At 49.3% G+C, this 19140-nt stretch overlaps 1 protein-coding gene and 1 pseudogene across 1 annotated transcript in view; one reads left to right on the top strand and one right to left on the bottom strand.

Moving 5' to 3' along the window:
* Positions 1–19140, bottom strand: part of DLEC1 (DLEC1 cilia and flagella associated protein) — a 51090-nt gene that overhangs the window by 19308 nt on the left and 12642 nt on the right. Inside the window, exons 7-18 of the mRNA XM_036218690.1 lie at positions 11744–11831; positions 10931–11104; positions 10115–10251; positions 8788–8880; positions 6196–6286; positions 5337–5499; positions 4765–4957; positions 3988–4046; positions 3223–3391; positions 2725–2818; positions 2364–2494; positions 2099–2257 (exon numbers count right to left, since the gene is read on the bottom strand). Of these exons, the coding sequence (XP_036074583.1) occupies positions 2099–2257; positions 2364–2494; positions 2725–2818; positions 3223–3391; positions 3988–4046; positions 4765–4957; positions 5337–5499; positions 6196–6286; positions 8788–8880; positions 10115–10251; positions 10931–11104; positions 11744–11831 (1551 nt within the window). The remainder of the gene's footprint in view (positions 1–2098; positions 2258–2363; positions 2495–2724; positions 2819–3222; positions 3392–3987; positions 4047–4764; positions 4958–5336; positions 5500–6195; positions 6287–8787; positions 8881–10114; positions 10252–10930; positions 11105–11743; positions 11832–19140) is intronic.
* Positions 14298–14416, top strand: LOC118602147 (annotated as a pseudogene).

Here is a 19140-nt window from a genome sequence, read left to right as displayed (position 1 = left end):
TGGCCTCTTCCTTCCACGAGACCAACACGATGAGTATAAGGCACCCCACGTGGGCCTGGCCCGCCTTCTCCCACCCCCACTTCCCACTCAGGCTGCCATGCTATGCAGTCCTGGGCCCTGTGCTCTCATGTTTCTGAAGTTTCACCTTCCCTGGCACTGGTGGAAGGGACCTGCTGGCTGTCACTAGAGGCTGCTTAAGCCTAACTCCCAGAAAAAGTGGCTTGTGTGTTCTAGCTCAAGTGTGGGGGCCGCGCTCCACTGGTAAGGAAAGAGTCCCTCTAATTTCTTTGGTCTTTGTTCCTCCCGTGCATCTTCCTTGGAGCCGTGTGTGTGTGGGGCGCGGGGCCTGCACCCTGGGGCTCGGTTTCTGGGTCCCTTGACCTGAGCTCATCTAACAAACCCTAAATCTCAACACTATTTGTGAGAGCTCAAAAGAATAGCGTGCAGAGAACTGCGGTCGCAGGATTCCTACCAGCCTCAGTTATGACGTAAATCTTAATACACTATAATAGTGTCAATTATTTCAATTATGAAATGTCGTTATTCTTCTCAGTAGGAGAAAAACACAGACTGGGAATTAGAGGCCTGGGGTCTCATTTGACTCCATCACTCATAGCTGTGTGGCCCTGTGGAAGTCCGTCCCTCTCTGTCTCTCCTCTGCCAAAGGAGGAGGTGGGCTGAGGTTTGTCATTTTCCAGTTGTGCTCTGGGAAATCCCAGAGATTCCTCAGACGTGCCTCGGGCAGGGGCCTGGGATGTGAGAGAAGGCGAGATGGCCCAGGGAGTGCCTAAAAAGGGGGTCTCTGGGTGGCCAGGGCAGTTGTATTTTGTTCTAGATCTTGGCCCTCTAAGGTTTCACTTGAAGAAAAGTTCCCTTCCTAATGACATTGATGCCATCCTGCCCTCGGCCCCTGTCCCAGCCTTCTGTGGTCCCACGGTCCACGGAGAGAGACCAACGAGCCCTAGGAGGGAAAGGGCCAGCTCCAAGCCTGTGTAATGGGGCACTTGGCAATAGTTCTTGGCAATGGTGTTGGTGACTTAGTGAAAATTGTCATAGCTTCTGAGTTTCAGAGTGCCCCGCTAGAGAAGTGGGGCCGTCAGGTAAAGAAACCCCCGGGGAAAGAGATCCTATGTTAGCAGATACAATCATGTGTGGCTTCGACAGCCTTTCCTTGGCTTCTGAATGTGGAAGTTCTGACCAGGAGGGCGAGTGGGCAAGCAGGATGGGGGCCTTGGCGGGGAGCAGTCAGAGGGAGCCGCTCTCACCAGACAGACCTGGCCAGAGGCTCACATGTGCAGTGAAGACCAGAGCAGCTCATGGGGATCTAAAGCCGCCAAGCGTCAAGAGTGGGGGTGGTCAGCCAGTGAGTTAGGACTGACTGATGCTGGGGAGAGGGTACCTGATGCTTCCTGCAACTTGGATCACACAACATATTCAAATGTGATACCACATTTTAAATGTGATGATGATGACCCTCAGCCACTCTCAGTATTTTATATTTTATAGTAAAGAGGAAAGCACTATCTGAGTGGAAATGAAACTTGGGTTTTCTCTTTGGAGCCTTTGGGTTTGGGCTGCGAGCTCGGGCCCAAGCACCCCCTGGTGACGGGTACTCGAACTGCGGGCACAATCCCTGGGAAGTCTGGAACCTTTGGGGTGAGCCAGCTGGGCCTGTGGCTCCCTGGAAGCTTCCCCCCTAGCTCAGCTACCTACTTTCTTCTCGACTCAGGCTGCTTGCTCTGACAGAGAGAGAGAGAGAGAGAGAAGAGAGAGAGAGAGAGAGAGAGAGAGAGAGAGAGAGAGAGAGAGAGAGAGAGAGAGAGAGAGAGAGAGAGAGAGAGAGAGAAACCTGCGTCCTGTCTGCATTATATGGTAGAGAAAGGAACAGGAAAATCCAGGTCAGGGTTCAGTCCTGCTCTAGAAAGAACCGCGACTGCCTCATCGATGGGCAGAACTGGGGACACTGCCAGGCAGAAGTCACCAGGCAGGCTTTTCCTCCCCCAGCACGAGTTTCACAGTGCGAATGCGACACGACACGGGTGAATCGGCTCCTGGGGAGGAGGCGCGGCACCGGAGGAGCCGGCCGGGCCCCGCTTACCCCCTCGTGCCTCTCTTGGAGGCAGACTGGACTCTCCTTCATGCACCACGTGGCTGGGAGCGGACTGACGTTCTGGATCTGGATGGTGTTTGTGGCTTTCTCTCCCAGGAGCAGCAAACCAAACTGAAGAGCTGAGACATCGATGACGAGGACAGGCCCCTGAAACGCCCAGAGGGGCCCGTCACTGGGTCACCTGGGAGTGGCCTCTGTGCCCTGTCGCTGGCACCCGCCCGGCCCACCCAGCCGCCCGGCCTCCCCGCAGCACCTTGAAGGCTGCCTCGATGTGTAACACCACTGGCGAGGGCGAGTCTCTGATCGCACACAGCAGGTCCTGGCTTACTGGGCCGGGGACACCCCCGGTAAACTTCAATTCAAAATCCTCGACCTCATTGGATTCTGGAGAGACGGGGAAAGCGAGAGGTAGAGGAAGGAAGCAGGGGCGGGTTCCTTCTGCGAGCGGGCCTGGACGTCTGGCCTTTGCCGGTCTGTCATCCGCGTGCGGCCAGGCTACAGCCGGAGCTGCTCACAGGACACCACGACCCCTGCACGGCGCCCTGCCACGCCGAGGTCTCCTTCCCCAGCTCGTCCGAGGCAGGTCACGACCCCTCCTGCCGTCCCCGCAGTACCTATGGTCCCCATGCAGGGCTCCACTTCAATGATGTGGCCGTCGCTGACCTTCCCCCACATGTACGTGATGGGCGACTTGCTGTTGTTCCACATCTGAAAGACACACCCCCAATCCGGGCTCCCCAGGACTGCCCGGGCTTGTTAAAGGACTGCGGGATTGTGGGCTCGCGAAGGGTCCTCCTGACGCCCTCCCGACTAATTTCTAACCAGCCGACGGTACCCACGCACACTGCAGGGCGTGCGGGCACCATATCCTGCCAGAGACCCATGAACGCTGGAACGGGTTCCACAGCCCTCTCATCTGGAGGATGCTGGGAAGTCGATAAAATGACAGACACACCCGGCCCAGCATCTGTGCGAACCAAGTTGGTTCAGGGGCCCTGGGAACAGCCTCATCTTCTGGCACCATCTACCCCTCCAGCCACATCCTCCTTATACCCGTGCCCAAGTTCGGCATCATCTCAGCTAGCGTACGCTGGGGAGAGAGAAGGACGTACCTTAAAATCTTTCTTCACATTTATGCCAATGTAGTTCTCCCCAGGGATGATGAGAGCATACGGTTCTAAGAGAACCTGGAAAGGTTCTACTGAGCCTTTCACCTCGATTTCCAGGACAATCACGTCATCCACAGAGTATAACAGGTCTTCCTGGTTTTCCGGGTCTGAACTGAACACAAACCGGCCATGAGCTAGGAGCTAACACAGGCTGAGGACATGGCCTTGCAAACCCCTCGCTTCTTTGCCTCATGAAAACATTCCCCAACCCACAGCTCCCAAGCCCCCTGAAATCAGAGGCCAATGTCCTGAAACAGGGAAGAAAGCCTGTGGCTGTGACAGCAACTCGACCTAAGGCCTGAGACAGGGGCACCTGGCTGCAGCCTCCAAGGACCGGGCTGCAACATCCAGCCTGGAATCTCTCCCAAGGCTGACTGGAGACCCGCCCTGTCGGACACCTAGGGAGGAGCTGGTAGTGGTGCCCGGCATGAGGCAAAACCTTCCCTCATTAGTCACCATCACACGCCCGGCTGTCCACGGGTAACAATGAGCCTGGGCAGAGCTCTCAGTACATCCAGTGGGCTCTGTCTCCTGCATGCTGAGCCCACTCCAAGCCTAGGTGCCAGGGAGAGGCAAACATGCTCCCTTGTCCGTGCCTGCTGGGGGTCAGGTGCCTCTTTCATGCCTTCGTTTTGCCTTCCTGAGGATCCCCATGGGGAGGGCAGGCTCCGCTGCCTACCCCTCATCCAGGGCCCAGTCTCAGCTCACCTCACGGGCTCTGGGACTCCCTCTAGCACCATCTGGAGCACACTGTGAAAATCCCTCAGCTGCAAGACAAACACAGCACCTGCAAACAAACTGCGTTCCAGCCAGGTGGCCCAGGGAAGGCTGGAGCCACAGCACGAATTCCTCCCTCCCCTGGGCCCGGCCACCAGGAAGGCCTTCCCTGCGACCTAGGGGCAGGGGGGTGGCTGCCGGGATGTGTGGCAAGCCTACCTCGGCTGCGCCTGGGGGACAGGAACGAAAGGCCCTCCAGACCCCAACACTGCCCGCGGGCGGCACACTCTCCCCGGACAGCCGGTGAGGTGGCTGAACGCTGGGTTGAGAGGCAGACCCGTGCATCTTCCCAACAAGGGTCCCTGAGCACTCTCTTCACACACGTGACTTCGCAGGGAGCAGGGAGCCGTGTTCACCTCGCCCTCGGGAACCTGCACCTCACTCTCTCTGGGGGCTGCTGGGGACCGGCCAGGGGTGAGAACGTCTGCGGCGATGTGGTAGAAACATGGAAGACCCCAGAGCTGCGACATGAGCCAAGGGTCTTGGGGCTGAGGAGGTGTGTGCAGGATCGGGACCGGGCAGAACGCGTGTCCGCGTCCGGACAGGAAGCGCATCCCCAAGCCCTGCTCGGCCACGTGCTGGCTGCAGCAGGGTGCTGGGGATGTGGTCGGGCCCAACTCTGGCCTCGGTGTCACTAAGCAGCAGGGACAGAGGGTGAACATGCCATGACCCGATCGTGCGCGACTCCCGAGATGGCGTCATTTTAACCTCGTGAGGCGAAAAGCCCAGGATGAACTCGTGGTCCGTGTGGGGGTACAGAAGCCCACTCTCGGGTGCGATGGAGAAGGCCGTCTCCCTGTCAGGGTGGCACCTGATGCTGTCCATGCTGAAGGTCTCTCCGGGCATTAGAGGTTGCAGGTTGGGCTTCATGATCTGCCAGTGGAAGGCCAGCTCCACGTGCCTGTGAGGGCGACACTGACAGTCGGTTCAGGACGGGCCAGGAGGATGCACCACAGCGCTATCTTGCAGCGGTGGAAATCTTTTATAGCTGCACTGTCTGACGTGATGGCCACTAGCGGCACGTGTGGCTTGTGAGTACTGAGTGTGGCTGCTGCCACTGAGGAAGTGAAGTTTTTCATTGGAATTGGAATTGATTTCCACTGAGATCGCCACATGCGGCTAGTGGCTACCGTGATGGACAGTGCGGATCTGGCCCCTTCCGCTCTGTGCCCAGACTCCTTCCTGGCCTTTGGAAGGAAAATGCCGCCTCGCCGGGGGCTCGGGGCCAGGTGAGGAAGAGGAAGGCCGTGTGTTGGGGGCTACCTCCCGGGGTCACTCACGTAGCATTTCTAATAATCAGCTGTCTCCTTGCCGTGGACTGAAGGTTTTCAGGTTCAAACCGTATGAAGTACTGGGCTGTCAAGTCTGTGAGCTCTCCAGGCTCTGGCTCGCTTTTTTCACCAGAAATGTAGATCAGATCCAAAGCAATCAGTTGCCCAACTCCTGACAAAACAGGGTTATGAAATTTCCCTAGGGCTGAAATCAGGACTCTGTAGCCATAGGCTGTCGCAAGACCCATGTCACTGTTCACAGGCAACTGGCCTTGATCATGTCTCTGGGAAATGCACACGAGAGGAGGGCCGGGAGTCATTGACACAGAGGTTCAGATCTCCACATCTTCACAGACCAAATGGAGGTGATTCTGATAACCTAGCCCATAGCGGGCACTCAATTAATGCTTGCTGAGTGAAACTGGATGGATAAAAGGCAGGAGAGAAGGAGGGGAAGAAGGGCATCTTGGAGAAGTTCAGCAAGGTACCCCTCCTGACCCTATAGAACCCCCTGGGGGGCGGGGGTCTCCGGTTGTTTATGTTAGTCACTGGCTATTCCCCAAAGGAGATCAAGGGGAGTTTCAAGGTGAAACAATGAAAGATTTCACCCCAGGTTCCCATCTGTCTCTCAGTAGAAGGCTCCTTGGGATTGTCCTATAGGCCACTTTGGCTTGGGCCTCAAAGGTCTGACCAGAGCGAGAGGCCCCGAACGTGGTCCTGGTGCCCGGAGGCCACCTACCGCACCCCCTCACTGTGCCCTGGGACAGAGTGGGCACAGCTTGCTGCGCCACCACCAAAGCCAGGGCAGCAGCTTCCGGAACCCGGGCAGCCGCTCCAGCCCCGCCACTGGGCACATACGCGAGCCCACCTGAGATCGCCAGCTCCTTTATCTGGCAGTTGTCGCACACGATGATGAAGGTCTGCTCTGCCTCCCCGAGGCTCGTTGGGAGGAACAAGACCTGGGAGAGAGAGGTTGCCCCGACACCTCCCATTAGGGGCTTCCGCCCCCAGCTTCCAGCCTCTTCTTCTCAGACACGCACCCCGCCCTCGCTCTCCATTTTTCTCTCCCCTCCCTGCCGGCTCCCCACGTTCTGTGTTAGGTTAGGGGTCGCAACCAACCACGGCTCCACTCCAGAGTAAGGAGGCAGGGAGCGAGCGTCTTGCAAGGATATGACGGGAAAGTTCACAGAGACCACAACACAAATGACGACATGTTTAACCTCATTCCTAATAGAAGAAACATGAATGAAAACCGCCCCAGAGAACAGCTTTTCAACACGATGATATGATACCTTGATTTTCTTCTAAATAATCTAGAGGTACAGGGTGGGGATTGGTTGGAAAAGACGGAGAGATGTAGATGCAGTTGGCCAACAGCTTATAAATGCTGAACCTGGGTAATAAGTACATGGGTGATCTTTCTATTTTGTATGTTTCGAAATATCCAAGATAAGAGTTAAAAAAAAAAAAAAGTTTTATAACACACTGTACCGGCAAGAGTGTGAGGAAACAGGCAACCTCCCAAGCTGTTGGCAGCATAATTGGTACAAGCCACACAGTGGGGATCTTGGCAACATGCATCGCAATCACGAGTAGAGACCCCTGAGTGGGCAACTCCAAGGACTGTCTCCTCCAGGAGACTCATACTTTGTCAGACTGATGTATGTATAAGTTACTTGCAGAAATAGCCAGAGATCAGGAAAAAAAAAAAATCTTCATGTCCATCAGTAGGGAACAGCTAAACTAAATTATGGTTCATTCTCAAGGTGGAATACTATGCAGCTATAAAAAATGAGAATGATCCCTAAGATTGAGCTTTAATCGGAAAACACATGGCACAGGAGAGAGTATAGAGTGGGCAACTATGTGTGTAAAGGAAAAATGGAAACAAAGGAAAGAAAAAACATGCACATTTGTTTATTTAGGCATCACATATTTCTTGAAGAGTGTCAAGAAACCTGGTAAGGTTGTGGTCTCTGGGTAGCCACAGAGGCACTGGGGTGAGAGGGAGCATTTCACTGCTTATCTATCTGTATCTTTGGAATTTTTAAATGTGAATTTGTTTCTTATTTGGAAATATAAATAAAATTTAAAACAAACAAACCCCCGACAATCAATAAACAAAATACATAAGGAATGCAAAGGGGGATACCTCCTGATTCACTAGTCTCCACAGACTCCTGCTGCTACCCTCTTCCTTCCTTGGGGATCACAGGACGATGGGATCAGGGGCACATCCGAGCCTGGTCACCTCAATTCCTTAAAGCCACAACAAGCCCCTGACAAGGCCTGGGCTATGCCAAGAGGAACCAACCCGACCCTCAGCAGTAAATGGAGCCTGACAAAGCCCTACTATGCCCCTGAACTGGCCCTATCCCAACCCCAAGGGCCAGATTCTTACGGTGCAACCAGACCAGCGCAGACATGAATAAGCTGGCATTGCCACAGGGCTCCAGAACAAGACCCCATCAGGCACCTGAAACTGGAAGGAAGCTGATAAAGGAAGTTCTCCTTTATACCACAGCGAAGAAGCTGATGGCAGTGGTCCTCAAACTTTGCTGCATACCAGAATCACCTGGAAAGCTTTAAAAGTCCTATGCCCAGGCCACACACCAGACCAAGCAACTCAGAACCTCGAGCTCATCTCAGTGTGTTTGCAAATTTCTCAGAGGATTGCAAAGTACAGCTGAGTTTGAGAAGCTATGGCTTTGGGCTCACCACCCAATGAAAGGTACAGGTCAAAATCCCCTCTCCTCAGAAACCAGTCAGCTTTTACTCTTGCATGTTAGTGCCTCCCTCAGCAGGCTAGTGAGGAAAGGCATGTGTGTGACAGCCCCACGCCCGGCCACACGACAGCACAGTCAGACTCCTGGACCAGGGACTCAAAGACACAGAGAGGGGCAGGAAGACATCTCCATTTCTCATAGGCTCTTCTGGGGGTCAGTGAGCAGGTATGATGAGCCAAAGAGGGCAGTTGGGAAAGGAGAAGCCACAGCTGGGGGTCAGACTCTGAGCTTCTGCAGAGGGTTCAGAGTAAGGACTAAGGAAGGCGAGCCTTGGTGACGATTTAGATGGGGATGCAACGGGAGAGAACAAAGCCGCTGAGGAGAGAGGTGTCCAAGAGAGACTGAGGAACCAAGGGAAGATCCTGGAGGCAGCTTAGATGCTGGAGGTGACTCCCAGGCTAAGTGTGGACAAGCAATGCTCAGGGATCATGATGGAATTCCAGGGCTTTCTGCACTTGGTCTGTAAGAGCGCTCATAAGATAGGCAAATGACATCCCCCCACAGAATGCGAGAACATGCTCTTATACAGAAACCACGAAAGCTGGGACCTGGGATGGGAGTGGATAGTTGGGTCGAGAAAACACAAAGGCAAATGGAATCATGTGAGCAGTGGGGGCAACAGCCATCACCAGCCATCAGCGGGAGGAAAGACACGCCAACGTCTAATTACCTACCTCCACTAATGTGGTCTGCCCTGGAGCCAGCTCAAACACCGAAGGCAGGATCCCAAAGGGAGGTTGCTCGACAAAGCCAACGGTTGCAACAGCCTTAAAAAAAAAAAAAAAAAAAAAAAAAAAAATCAGGAGATTGCACCACAGCGTGGAAGAAACTGTAAAATCCAGTGCTCGTATTACAAATTTCTCTCCTCCAAACATCCAGTTTTAATGCGAAGGATCTCAAGGACCATCCGGTGCCCCATGAATGAAGAAACAGGCTCAATCATTCTGCAAACACTCACTCGACCTTCACCAGGCACCAGGTGAGGCTCTGAAGGTTAAAGGCGAGGAAGTTGCAAAGCGCCTGTAGAGAGCTGACCACGGGTAGGGAGGCACAAGGACTTCCACTGACCAGTGTTTCAGACACTAAGCAGGAGGCACGAGAGAAGGCCGCACCCAGGAGGTGGGCTAGAAAAACACCGTCCTTTCTCTCCTGCAGCATCCTATGTGACTGGTGCCAGCTTACGTGTCTGCCTGCATCCTGACCCACCCCTGGCCGTAAGCTCCTGAGTCACGAGGCAGCTGCCATCTTGTCAGGACGTTTAGCATGCCCGGGATACAAAACCCACGTCTGCGGGACCCTGGCAGGTAGCAGCAAGGAGTGAAATGTGTCTCTGGGAAAACGCCGTCCTCTGGATCTATCACTTGTTTTCCTGAGACACAGGCACAGGAAAAACGACGGTGTGAGCACGATGATCAGCGATAATCAGCGCTTGGCTGCCGTGGGGAGTCGGTGAGCGGGGCAAACGGCGGGGGATGTGCGCATGCCCTGTATCCCCGTCCAGCCGACGGGGCCCCCATGAACCCTGGCCCAAGGCTGCACATCTCCCAAATTTTCCAGAGACTGGAAATGCACATTTTGATGTGAAATCTCCCTATTTGTAAATGTTGGTTCAAAAAAAAAAAAATGTTTTTAAGCACTGTGCCAAATGAAATATGCCCAGAGAATTCAGCCAAAGAGCTGCCAAATTTGTGATCTCCGATGATAATGTTTGCTACGATGATAACTGCCTGAATAAATGAATGCAGTGACATTGAGCCAGGCCCCGAAGGATAAGGGCAGTGACACGACTCGCCGGGGGTCACGTTGTGTTAGTTGGCATGACCAGAGAACAGCGCTGGTCTCCATACATCCCGAGTCTCATTGGGACTGTGACCGCTGGATACGGAGGTTATAAAATTCTGTTTTCTGTGTGTTTCCGGTCAGAGGCGCACTCTAGCAAGTCCCTCGCACCTCACAGGGGCTCATTTCCCTTTTTCCAGGTAGCAATCCGTGATCACTCACCCTGAAACTCGATGGTGGCCAGCTCTTTTTAGGCATGACACAGAACTTGCCGGCACTGAAGCCCACATTTTTGCAGAGGAATTTGGTCACCTTCATTCCCCCAACGAGGCAGTAACCACAGTCCAACACGGGTGACACTGTAGCCCAAGGAAAAGATGGTCAAGAGAAATAACACATCACTCTGAATAGGTCTTACTGTCATTGTCTTCCTGAGGGCCAGCCAGAGCTCAGAGAAGCTGTGGAAGGGCCCCTGCCTAGCCCCCCAAGCAGAGAGGATGAATGGGGACATGGCTTGACTCCCACATGGCAGCAGTGTCACGGGACCATAGACATTCCTGGCTAGAGCAGCAGGACTCAACACCTACTGTGGACTCAGGACGCAGCCAGGGCCACCCAGCATGGCCCTGGAGGTTGTAGTCAGAGTCCCAACTTCCGGCCTGTGCCTAGCTGAAGAGGCTTGTAACTGAGGGAGCCCAGCCAAAGCCAGCTTTCCCAAACAAGCCCCACCCCCTCCCCCCGCCAGCCACAGAGGCAACATCTGCTGAGGCCCCCAGGTAATCTGGTGCAGGCCCAGCAAAGCCTCTGCTGGGGAATTACTGGGCTCCTGGTTATTCAGAGTCAGCCTCCACTGGGAACCAGCAGAATCCAGGCCAGCTTGGTGAAAGACTGTGCAAAAGCTACTAGCAGGTCCCTCCTCAGGACCCAGAAGCCTCTGCCAAGCTGTGTGCTGCCACAAAGGGGCCCTGAGAGCAGGCAGTCCTTAAAGGGAATCACCAACTCTGACCGAATCCCTGGGGAGGCAGAGCGCATACTCACGAGTCAGCACTGGGGGTGGCCTCCGGGCATGGAGAGGGATCAGGAGCGTGTGGGCTGACTGGGTCTCGACTAAAATATAATCATCAAAATCCCCAAGGCAGTCCGGCAAAAACTGGACGACGTACTGGCAGGTCATTCCAGGAGCCACCATTCCGCCTTTTCCTGGGAACATCCCTATGTGTGACAAATGAGGAGCTGGAGACTAGCCAGCCACCAGGGCTTGGGCTCGGGTGCTGCAGGTGACAACCAGAGGGCACAGGGAGATCCCACCGGAGCGGAGCTGGGGCTGGCTCGGTGCAGATCCGCTGGGGCAGGCGAGGGGAGCAGGCTGAGGGCGGGGACCCCGCGGGGAATATACAGTCCACTCGGAATGGTTAGGTGGGGCTGTGCCTGGCTCTGCGGTTTAGAATTTATTCTGCGGGCAGCTGAGGGCCATCTGTGATTTCTGAGCTGGGGTGGCACAATAAGAGTGGTTCTCGAGAAAACACTGTGGGAAGCCACTGTCGTGGTTTAAGCGAGGAACATGGAGGGCCTGGCTGAGGGCAGTGACCCACGAGGCGGGAGGAGGCCGCAGAGCCAGAGCCTGGTGGGAGGTGGTCCGAGGAAGGAGCTGCCAAGGCTCAGAGGCCTCCCTGGAGGAGCAGGCAGCTTCGGGCAGGTAAGGGCCCCCAGGGATCCGGGGCGGGCAGGAATGTGGGCCAAAGCCCAGGACACGGTCGCGGGAGCCCTGTGAGGGCCAGGTGGGCCAGGAGCCCGGAACGAGCCCGGCGCGTAATTGCGAAGCAGTCTAGACAGCGGCTACGCCGAGCTCACCCAATCCGAGAGAGAAGTACGGGGTAGAAGGTGGGAGGATGCGCAGGTAGCGGCTGGTCGCCGTGGTGTTCTGCAGGGAGATCACCATCTGTTCAAAGGGAGAGGCGAGCTCTTTTAGACAGCAGAGTGGGCGGATGAACGACACGAGGCCCAGGATGCACTGAATCATGTGGGAGCGGCGTACGGGTGTGAGTGAAATAAGCGTGGCCACGTGTTGGTCACTGTTGACCTGGGTGATGGGCGTGTGGGGATTCTTTATGCTAGCTCTCTACTTCTGTTTCTTTTTGGAAAAATAAAATAATAAATAATAAAATAAAATAAAATAAATAAATATAAAATAAAATAAATACAAGGTGAACATGAAGGTGAGAACAGATCTGACCTGTTCTTTGTCCTGTTTAAGTAAAACAGCAGCTGTTTACGGAGCATCTGCCATGTGCCTGCTCAACCTCGCAATAACCAGGGAAGGTGGGGACTATCTCTATTTTACACGGATGTTCAAAGAGGCCCCTTAGCTGGTAAGTAACAGGGTTGAGATCTGAACCCAGGACATCTGGCTCCAAAGTTCTGCCCACCCCACCTCTTCCATACTGTCTTCTTCCCAACATAGCCCTTTGGGCCACTTCTTCCCTTGGGCCCAAGCGAGAGGTGTTAGGGGCACCTGTATGCCAAGGTTGTGGCTGGGTCCCTCTCCTTCATTCAATCCATCCAGCCCCCATTGAGCCCTGCCTTCTCTTCTCCCTCAGACTGGGCCTTAGGGGTCTCCCTTAGGAGACCCCTAAGGCCCAGAACTCTCACACTGCTGATGCCCATCATCACCCAGCACAGCGCCTTACACAGAAGAGGAGTTCCATATATGCACACATCTTTTGTGTTTATGTTATGAAATCTTAACACTGGACAAAAAATGCATAAATTGTAATATAACAAAAGGCATGTTTCCATCCCTTGGCTTATGAAATAAAACATTAAAAGTACGAAAAAGCGCTACCCCAGACCCTAACCAGATGACAGCTACATAAATCTGAAGTATGTCTTCACACTATTTTATTCACAGCTATGTACTCTTAAATCAACATTTAAGTTCATTTTTGGCAGCACAACGTACTGCTCCAATCTGTCGGTGAACCAGACCAAACTGTGGACAGACCCATACTGTAATTTTAATTTTCATTCTCTGTTACTAATGATGATGAACATCTTTTCATATGTGTATCCGCCATTTGGGTTTCCTCTTATGTGAGCTGTTGGTTCATATCCTTTTAGCATTTTGCCATTGTGTACTTTGTCTTTTTCTTACTAATTTGTAGGAGTTCTTCATATATTCTGGTTACTAATTCTTTTTAAGGTGTATATTATAAACACCTCCAAGTTTATAGCTTGTATTATCTCCTGATATACAGTTTCTAAAATTTTAATAATAAAATATATCAACTTTTATGGTTTGTGTTTCAGTTTCAAGAAATCTTTTTTATTATCTTCTATATTTTCTTCTTAAATTTTTGTTCTTCTACCTTGAGACCTTTGCTGGAATAAGTATTTTGTTCGGAGTGTGGAGTGAGGTAGGGATTGTCTTCCAGATGGCAAGGACATGAAACTCGGTTTTGTCTTCTCAGGTCTGCACACGTGTACAGAACAGCCTGGGCAACAGCAAGTGCCGTTCCCACGGTCAGGTTGATAGCCTCTCAGACACGGAGCTGGCTGTAGCTGCTGCTGTCATTACAGATGGAGGTGCTCACGGGGCAGCCGCGCCTCATGTTGGCTGAAGCGTACTTCTGGACAGCCTTGCTCCCAGCCACACAAGGCAAACCTCAGACCAATGAAAAGCAGGCACCAGCCATTGATGTGGTTTCTAGGGGAAGTCCCACATGACAAGACAATCCATTGCACTTAATGGCAGTCAGTTCAATAATATTCTCATATTGGCTCTCCCTCCTCCCATCCCCTTTCCTCATTCCTCCCTGGAATTGTAAATGATAGCACACAACCTCATCACCTCGGGCTCTGCTTTACAGAAAACCTAGTCTATAATCGTTGGTATCAGAGGGATCCTAACGCAGCAGACCCTTAGGATGTGATTCTGGAGTCGGCTTTCTCACCAGTCAGGCGGCAATAGGAGCTCTAGCTGGAGGGAAGTAGGGTGTGATGATCACCCCTGGTATGCAGTGGCATCACATTTACTAAGGCTTTCACCCATGGTCAACTGAAATGAGGTGCAGGTAGAGGTGCATTGAAATATGTGGTAGCCATGGTGACTGCAAGGTCTGGGGCTGCGATAATTATAAGGGTTGTGGAGTGGGCTGGCTTTCCTAAACTGCACTGGGAGCCTTGGAGGAAAACATGATAGGCCCAGGGTAGTAAATGCCATCTCAAGGCCAAGTGTGAAGACATTCCTTGCATTCCCGGGTCATACACAATTTTCTCCTGTTGTATACATGTGCCTGTATGTGTGTGTGTTTCTTCTTGCTGGATCTGGTTTGCTGTTTTTTACTTAATATTTCTACACCTAGGTTCTTTTCCATACGTATAACATCTTTTAATTTACCAAGATGCTGTCTACAGTCATGCTACCCTGAACAAGCCCGATCCTGTCTCATCTTGGAAGCTAAGCAGGGTCGGGCCTAGTCAGTGCTTGGATGGGAGACCACCTAGGAAGACCAGGTGCTGTAGGTGTAAAAAATACAAAAGAAATAAGGGATTGTAAACTGATAAGTTCCTTGCAATCTGTGAGGTCAACCGAGGGTCACCTCACCTTAAAAACAACAATGACAAAAATTTACCAAGACACTGAAAGAAAACAAAAGAGAAACCATATGAAACATATGAACGCCCTGGCTTATAAGGTGCAGGTCTCTATTTCCACCACGACTTTTTTGCTTCCAGCATCCACGGTCCGTGATCTATTCTGCTCCCATCTCAGGATAGAGAAGCTCTCGCACAGCTTCACAAGGCTAGGGAATGGGAGTGCACCGATATTCTTTAGCAAGACTGGCTTGTGTTTTTCATTTTCTTAGTCCTGTATCTGGCTTTGGTATCAAGGTAATATTAGGCTCTGCCTTGGTCTGTTAGGACTGCTGTACAAAATACTACAACCTCAAGCCTTTAGAGCCTCTTCCAATCTGGGCTGGTTGCTTGCTACACTTACTATTAACTATTGCCAAGGATAATCCCTGTAGCAGTTTTTTTTAAGACACGTCGCAAGTTCTCGGACATCCCTTTCAGTGAGAGGTAAGGTCTGTGTATCTTCCCCTGGAATCTAGGCCAACCTTAATGACCCCTTTGCAACCTGTAGTATGCATGTAGAAAGTAGTGACTTTGTCTACCACTCCAAGGTAACCTCCAAGGTTAGGTCACCTCCAAGGTTAGGTCATAAAAAGTGATGCAACCTCCAGTTTGCTTGCTAGGATACTCACTTAGAAGCTCGGACATGCACTCTGAGGCACCACGTACAGCCTGATTGCCCTGAGGTGGCCGTTTTCCGAGGCACATGGAGAAGCCATGTGGTGGTGCTCTGGTACACAGCTGCAGCTGTCTACGGCCAGCATCAACTGCTCTGTGAGTCAAAATGCCTCAGATAATTCCAGCCCCAACGATCAATTCGCCCCTCAGCACTGAATTATTCTAGCTACAGCCTCAAACATCACGGAACCAGCCATTCCCTGTCTGAATTTCTAATCCAAGGAATCTGTAAGCATGATAAAATGGTGGGTTTAAGCTGCTTAGCTTGGCAGTAACACTAGCTGAAAAATTCCTTAAGCACTATTAATCTGGGGGTTCCCTTCCCCTCTCTCCTATGTGGGATCTCTTTTTCTTCACATACCCTACTTTCCTCTTCCTTGGTGTACTATCTTCTGTAAGGGAGTATGTTCCCTAGGAGTTTCCTGAGAAATGGTGCACAGGACATACATTTTTAAAGACTGCCAATTTGAAAATGTTTTTTTTTTTTCATCTTTAATTTTATAGTTTAACTGAGTAAAGAACTGTTAGGTACACAGTCATATGCCCAACAGACGTAAGGTGCATTTCCAAGAGACATTGCTAGATATAATTCAATTTATATAATAGACTGTGGTAGACTGTGTTTCTGTTTTGGAAAGGCTTGCTCTGGGGAAATCAGTCACGGTGCTCTGAGGAATGGGAAGGGGATGGAAGGGAGTTAGACTGATATGGAGAAGCCATAGGGAGACACCCCTGGGGAGGGAAACTGAATTCTGAGCTGAAAGCCAGATCAACCACCAGGCATCTGGGTGAATAAAACTTCAGCTACTTCTGGCCTTTCTTATAATAATTCTTTTTCACATTTTGGTATCAAGATTATGCTTATCTCATAAACCAAGTTGAATTGTGTTTCCTTTTTTTCTATTCTCTGTAAGAATCTGGACAAGACTGTTGCGTTTCTTTCCCATATGTTAGAAAAATTCACGGATAAAACCATTAGGGCCTGAAGTTTTATTTGTGGAAAGGTTTTTTGATTCTTTGTTTTTTGTTTTCATTATTGTTATCGTTGTTTTAGAAAGCCTTATGGAGATACACTTCGCACGCCATACAGTTCACCCATTTAAAATGTATAATCCAATGATGTTTAGTATATTCTCAGAGTTGTGTAACCATCCCCACAATTTAACTTTAGAACATTGTGAAAAGGTTAAATTACAGATTCAGTGTCATAATATAGGGCTATGCAGATGTTTTATTTCTTCTTGTATCTGTTCTATAAATTGTGTTTTCCTAGAAATTTGTCTATATTTTCAAATTTCTAGGCATAAAGTTGGTCATGAACCTCTTATCTTTCTAATGTCTGTAGGATCTGTAATGACATCTTCTTTTTTCCTGATATTTACAATTGGTACCTTTTCTTCTTTTTAATAAGTTTTGCCAGGAATTTATCAATTTTATTAATCTTTCAAAGAGCTAATTTGTGGCCTTACTGACCCTATGCTATATTTTCTATTTCATTAAAATTTGTTCTTGTTTTAATTATTTCCTTCCAGTTTCTTTGGGTATAATTTGCTATTCTTTTCTAACTGATTTTCAGACTCTCTCTTCTAATGGTTCTCACTGCTTTAAAGTCTACTTTCTCTGATAGTAGCATAGTCATACCAACTTTCTTTTGGTTAAAGTTTATCTGATACATATTTTTCTATTCTTACATTTTCAATCTGTGTATATCCTTAATTTAAAATTTTTCATTTAGATCTACCATCTTTTTATTTTCTATTTGTACTACCAGTCATGTTTTTTTTCCTCTTTCTTGCTTTTTACTAATCAAATGCAGTTTTAAAAATTCCACTGACCCTCTGTTAGCTTGTTACTTTTACATTATTTTACTACTTGAATAATGATTAGCCCAGAGATTACAACAAGCATCCTCGAATTATTAATGTTTTCATATAAATTAGCACTTACACACGTCCAAGACAATTCAAGGGCCTTAAAACATTTTAAATCCACTTATACCCCTCCTGCTTTTGGAGCATAGTTGTTATGCTTTTAATTCTAAATATATGTTAAGTAACACATATTACATGAACTCTATAATTATGTTTATTTTTATTAATTTACATTTCTCCACAAAGTTACCCTTACTGTTGCTTTTCATTCCTTCTTGTATTTCTTTGTTCCCATGTGGTATCGTTTTCTTCTGCCTGAAGAATTCCTTTGGGGCAGGTCTTCTGATGATGAATTATTATCATAGGTAATGATTTATTGCTTGTTTATTGGCGAATATCTTCCTTTTATCATCGGTTTTGAAATATTTATTTTCACTTTGTTTAGAATGCTAGATTGAAAGTTATATTTTCTTCCATCACTAGAGGAGTGACAACTAAGCAAGCTGAAAGGGATGAGCTTCCATTCCAATATCTTCCAGTTTCTATCATTTCTATTAGAAGGTAGTGGATCTCAAACGCTTTAAGTTTTATTTATTTTTTTCCTTTTCTTTGCTTTAGAGAACAAGTTTAATGTGCCTAAATATGGTTTTATTTTTTCCTACGTGGGGCTTTTAGTGCTTTACTCTATGGCTCGATGTCTCTATTACTTTTAGATCATTCTCATCCATCACTTCTTCTAATACTGCTTCTGCCTCGTTCCCTCCCCTCATTTTCTGGGACTCCGATCACACAACAGACCTATTTTGCTCTGTCCCATATTTTTAAATGCTATTTTCTGTATTTTTTTTTTCACCATTTTTCTCTTTATGCTTTAGTCTGGATCATTCCTACGGACCTATCTCCAAGTCTCCTCCTCATCTATGTCCAATTTGCTGTTAAGCCCTTCTACTGGGTACTTAATTTCAGTTCTAGAATCTTCATTTTTTATAGATTTCTATTCTTCAGGTTATCTAGTTATAATATTGCCATAACTGAAAGTCTCCTCAGTATGCATATATTTTTAATGCTTTGAGATAATGGATTTATGAGTCGCAAAAATAATTCAGAGATTTCCCATAAATTCTTCACCCAGTTTCCCTTTAACATCTTACATGACAATAGAACACCGATCAGAACTAAGGAATTAGCTTAGTGCAATATATTGACTAAACCACAAAATTTATGTGGACTTTTCTAGTTTGTCCAGTAACATTCTTTTTCTGTTTCTGGATCCAATCTAGGATCCAAAAATGTATTCACTTGTCATGTCTTTTAGTCTCCTCCAATCTGTGATAGTTCCTCAATATTTTGTTGTTCGTGACCTTGCACCTTTTAAAGTACTGGTCAGTTATTCTGTGCAAGGCCTGAGGGCCTACCACATGCCAGGCACCGATAATGAAATGACAACAAAAGCATTTCATAGAAATAATTCTTGCCCTCATTGGACTTACAGTCAAGTGGGGAAGGTAGATACAAAATAGTGTCACAGAAGAGCCAATGGTACAAAAAAAGCCTGCAACAGGGACATTTAATCCAGCCAGGAAAGGTCAGTGTGATCTTCTAGAGGAGTGACAACTAAGCAAGCTGAAAGGGATGAGCAGTACACAAGGAGGCAAAGATGGGAGGGAAGATTGTTCCACACAGCCTGCATTCGCCTCATCTAGAGGCGTCCACAGCCAGCACCCCCAACACCTGCGCATAACTGTCTTTCATATGGCCCTGCGTATAACTGTCATTCTCCATTCCCCAGCCAAAATTATTTTATCTCCCTTTCTCTGAGTCTTTGCCAACTTCCCCAACTGTCTTTGAAATGTGATGCCAGACACAGAGATCCCAAAGAGAATATGGAACTATTAAGTTCAAGAAGTAAACAAATGGTGTCTTTAACATCTAGAAATAGGACTGACATGTCTGCCTGCTTCTTCCATGGGTGGTTGAGAGCTCCTAAAGAATCATGAATTTGCAAGCACTCTATAAATGGTAAAGTACAATCCACATGTATGTGAAGGGATTGTCAGCATTAAGCCC

The sequence above is a fragment of the Rousettus aegyptiacus genome, unplaced genomic scaffold, assembly GCF_014176215.1.
Source record: "Rousettus aegyptiacus isolate mRouAeg1 unplaced genomic scaffold, mRouAeg1.p scaffold_m13_p_4, whole genome shotgun sequence".
Lineage (NCBI taxonomy): Eukaryota > Metazoa > Chordata > Mammalia > Chiroptera > Pteropodidae > Rousettus > Rousettus aegyptiacus.
This window is presented reverse-complemented; position numbering and strand designations above follow the sequence as displayed.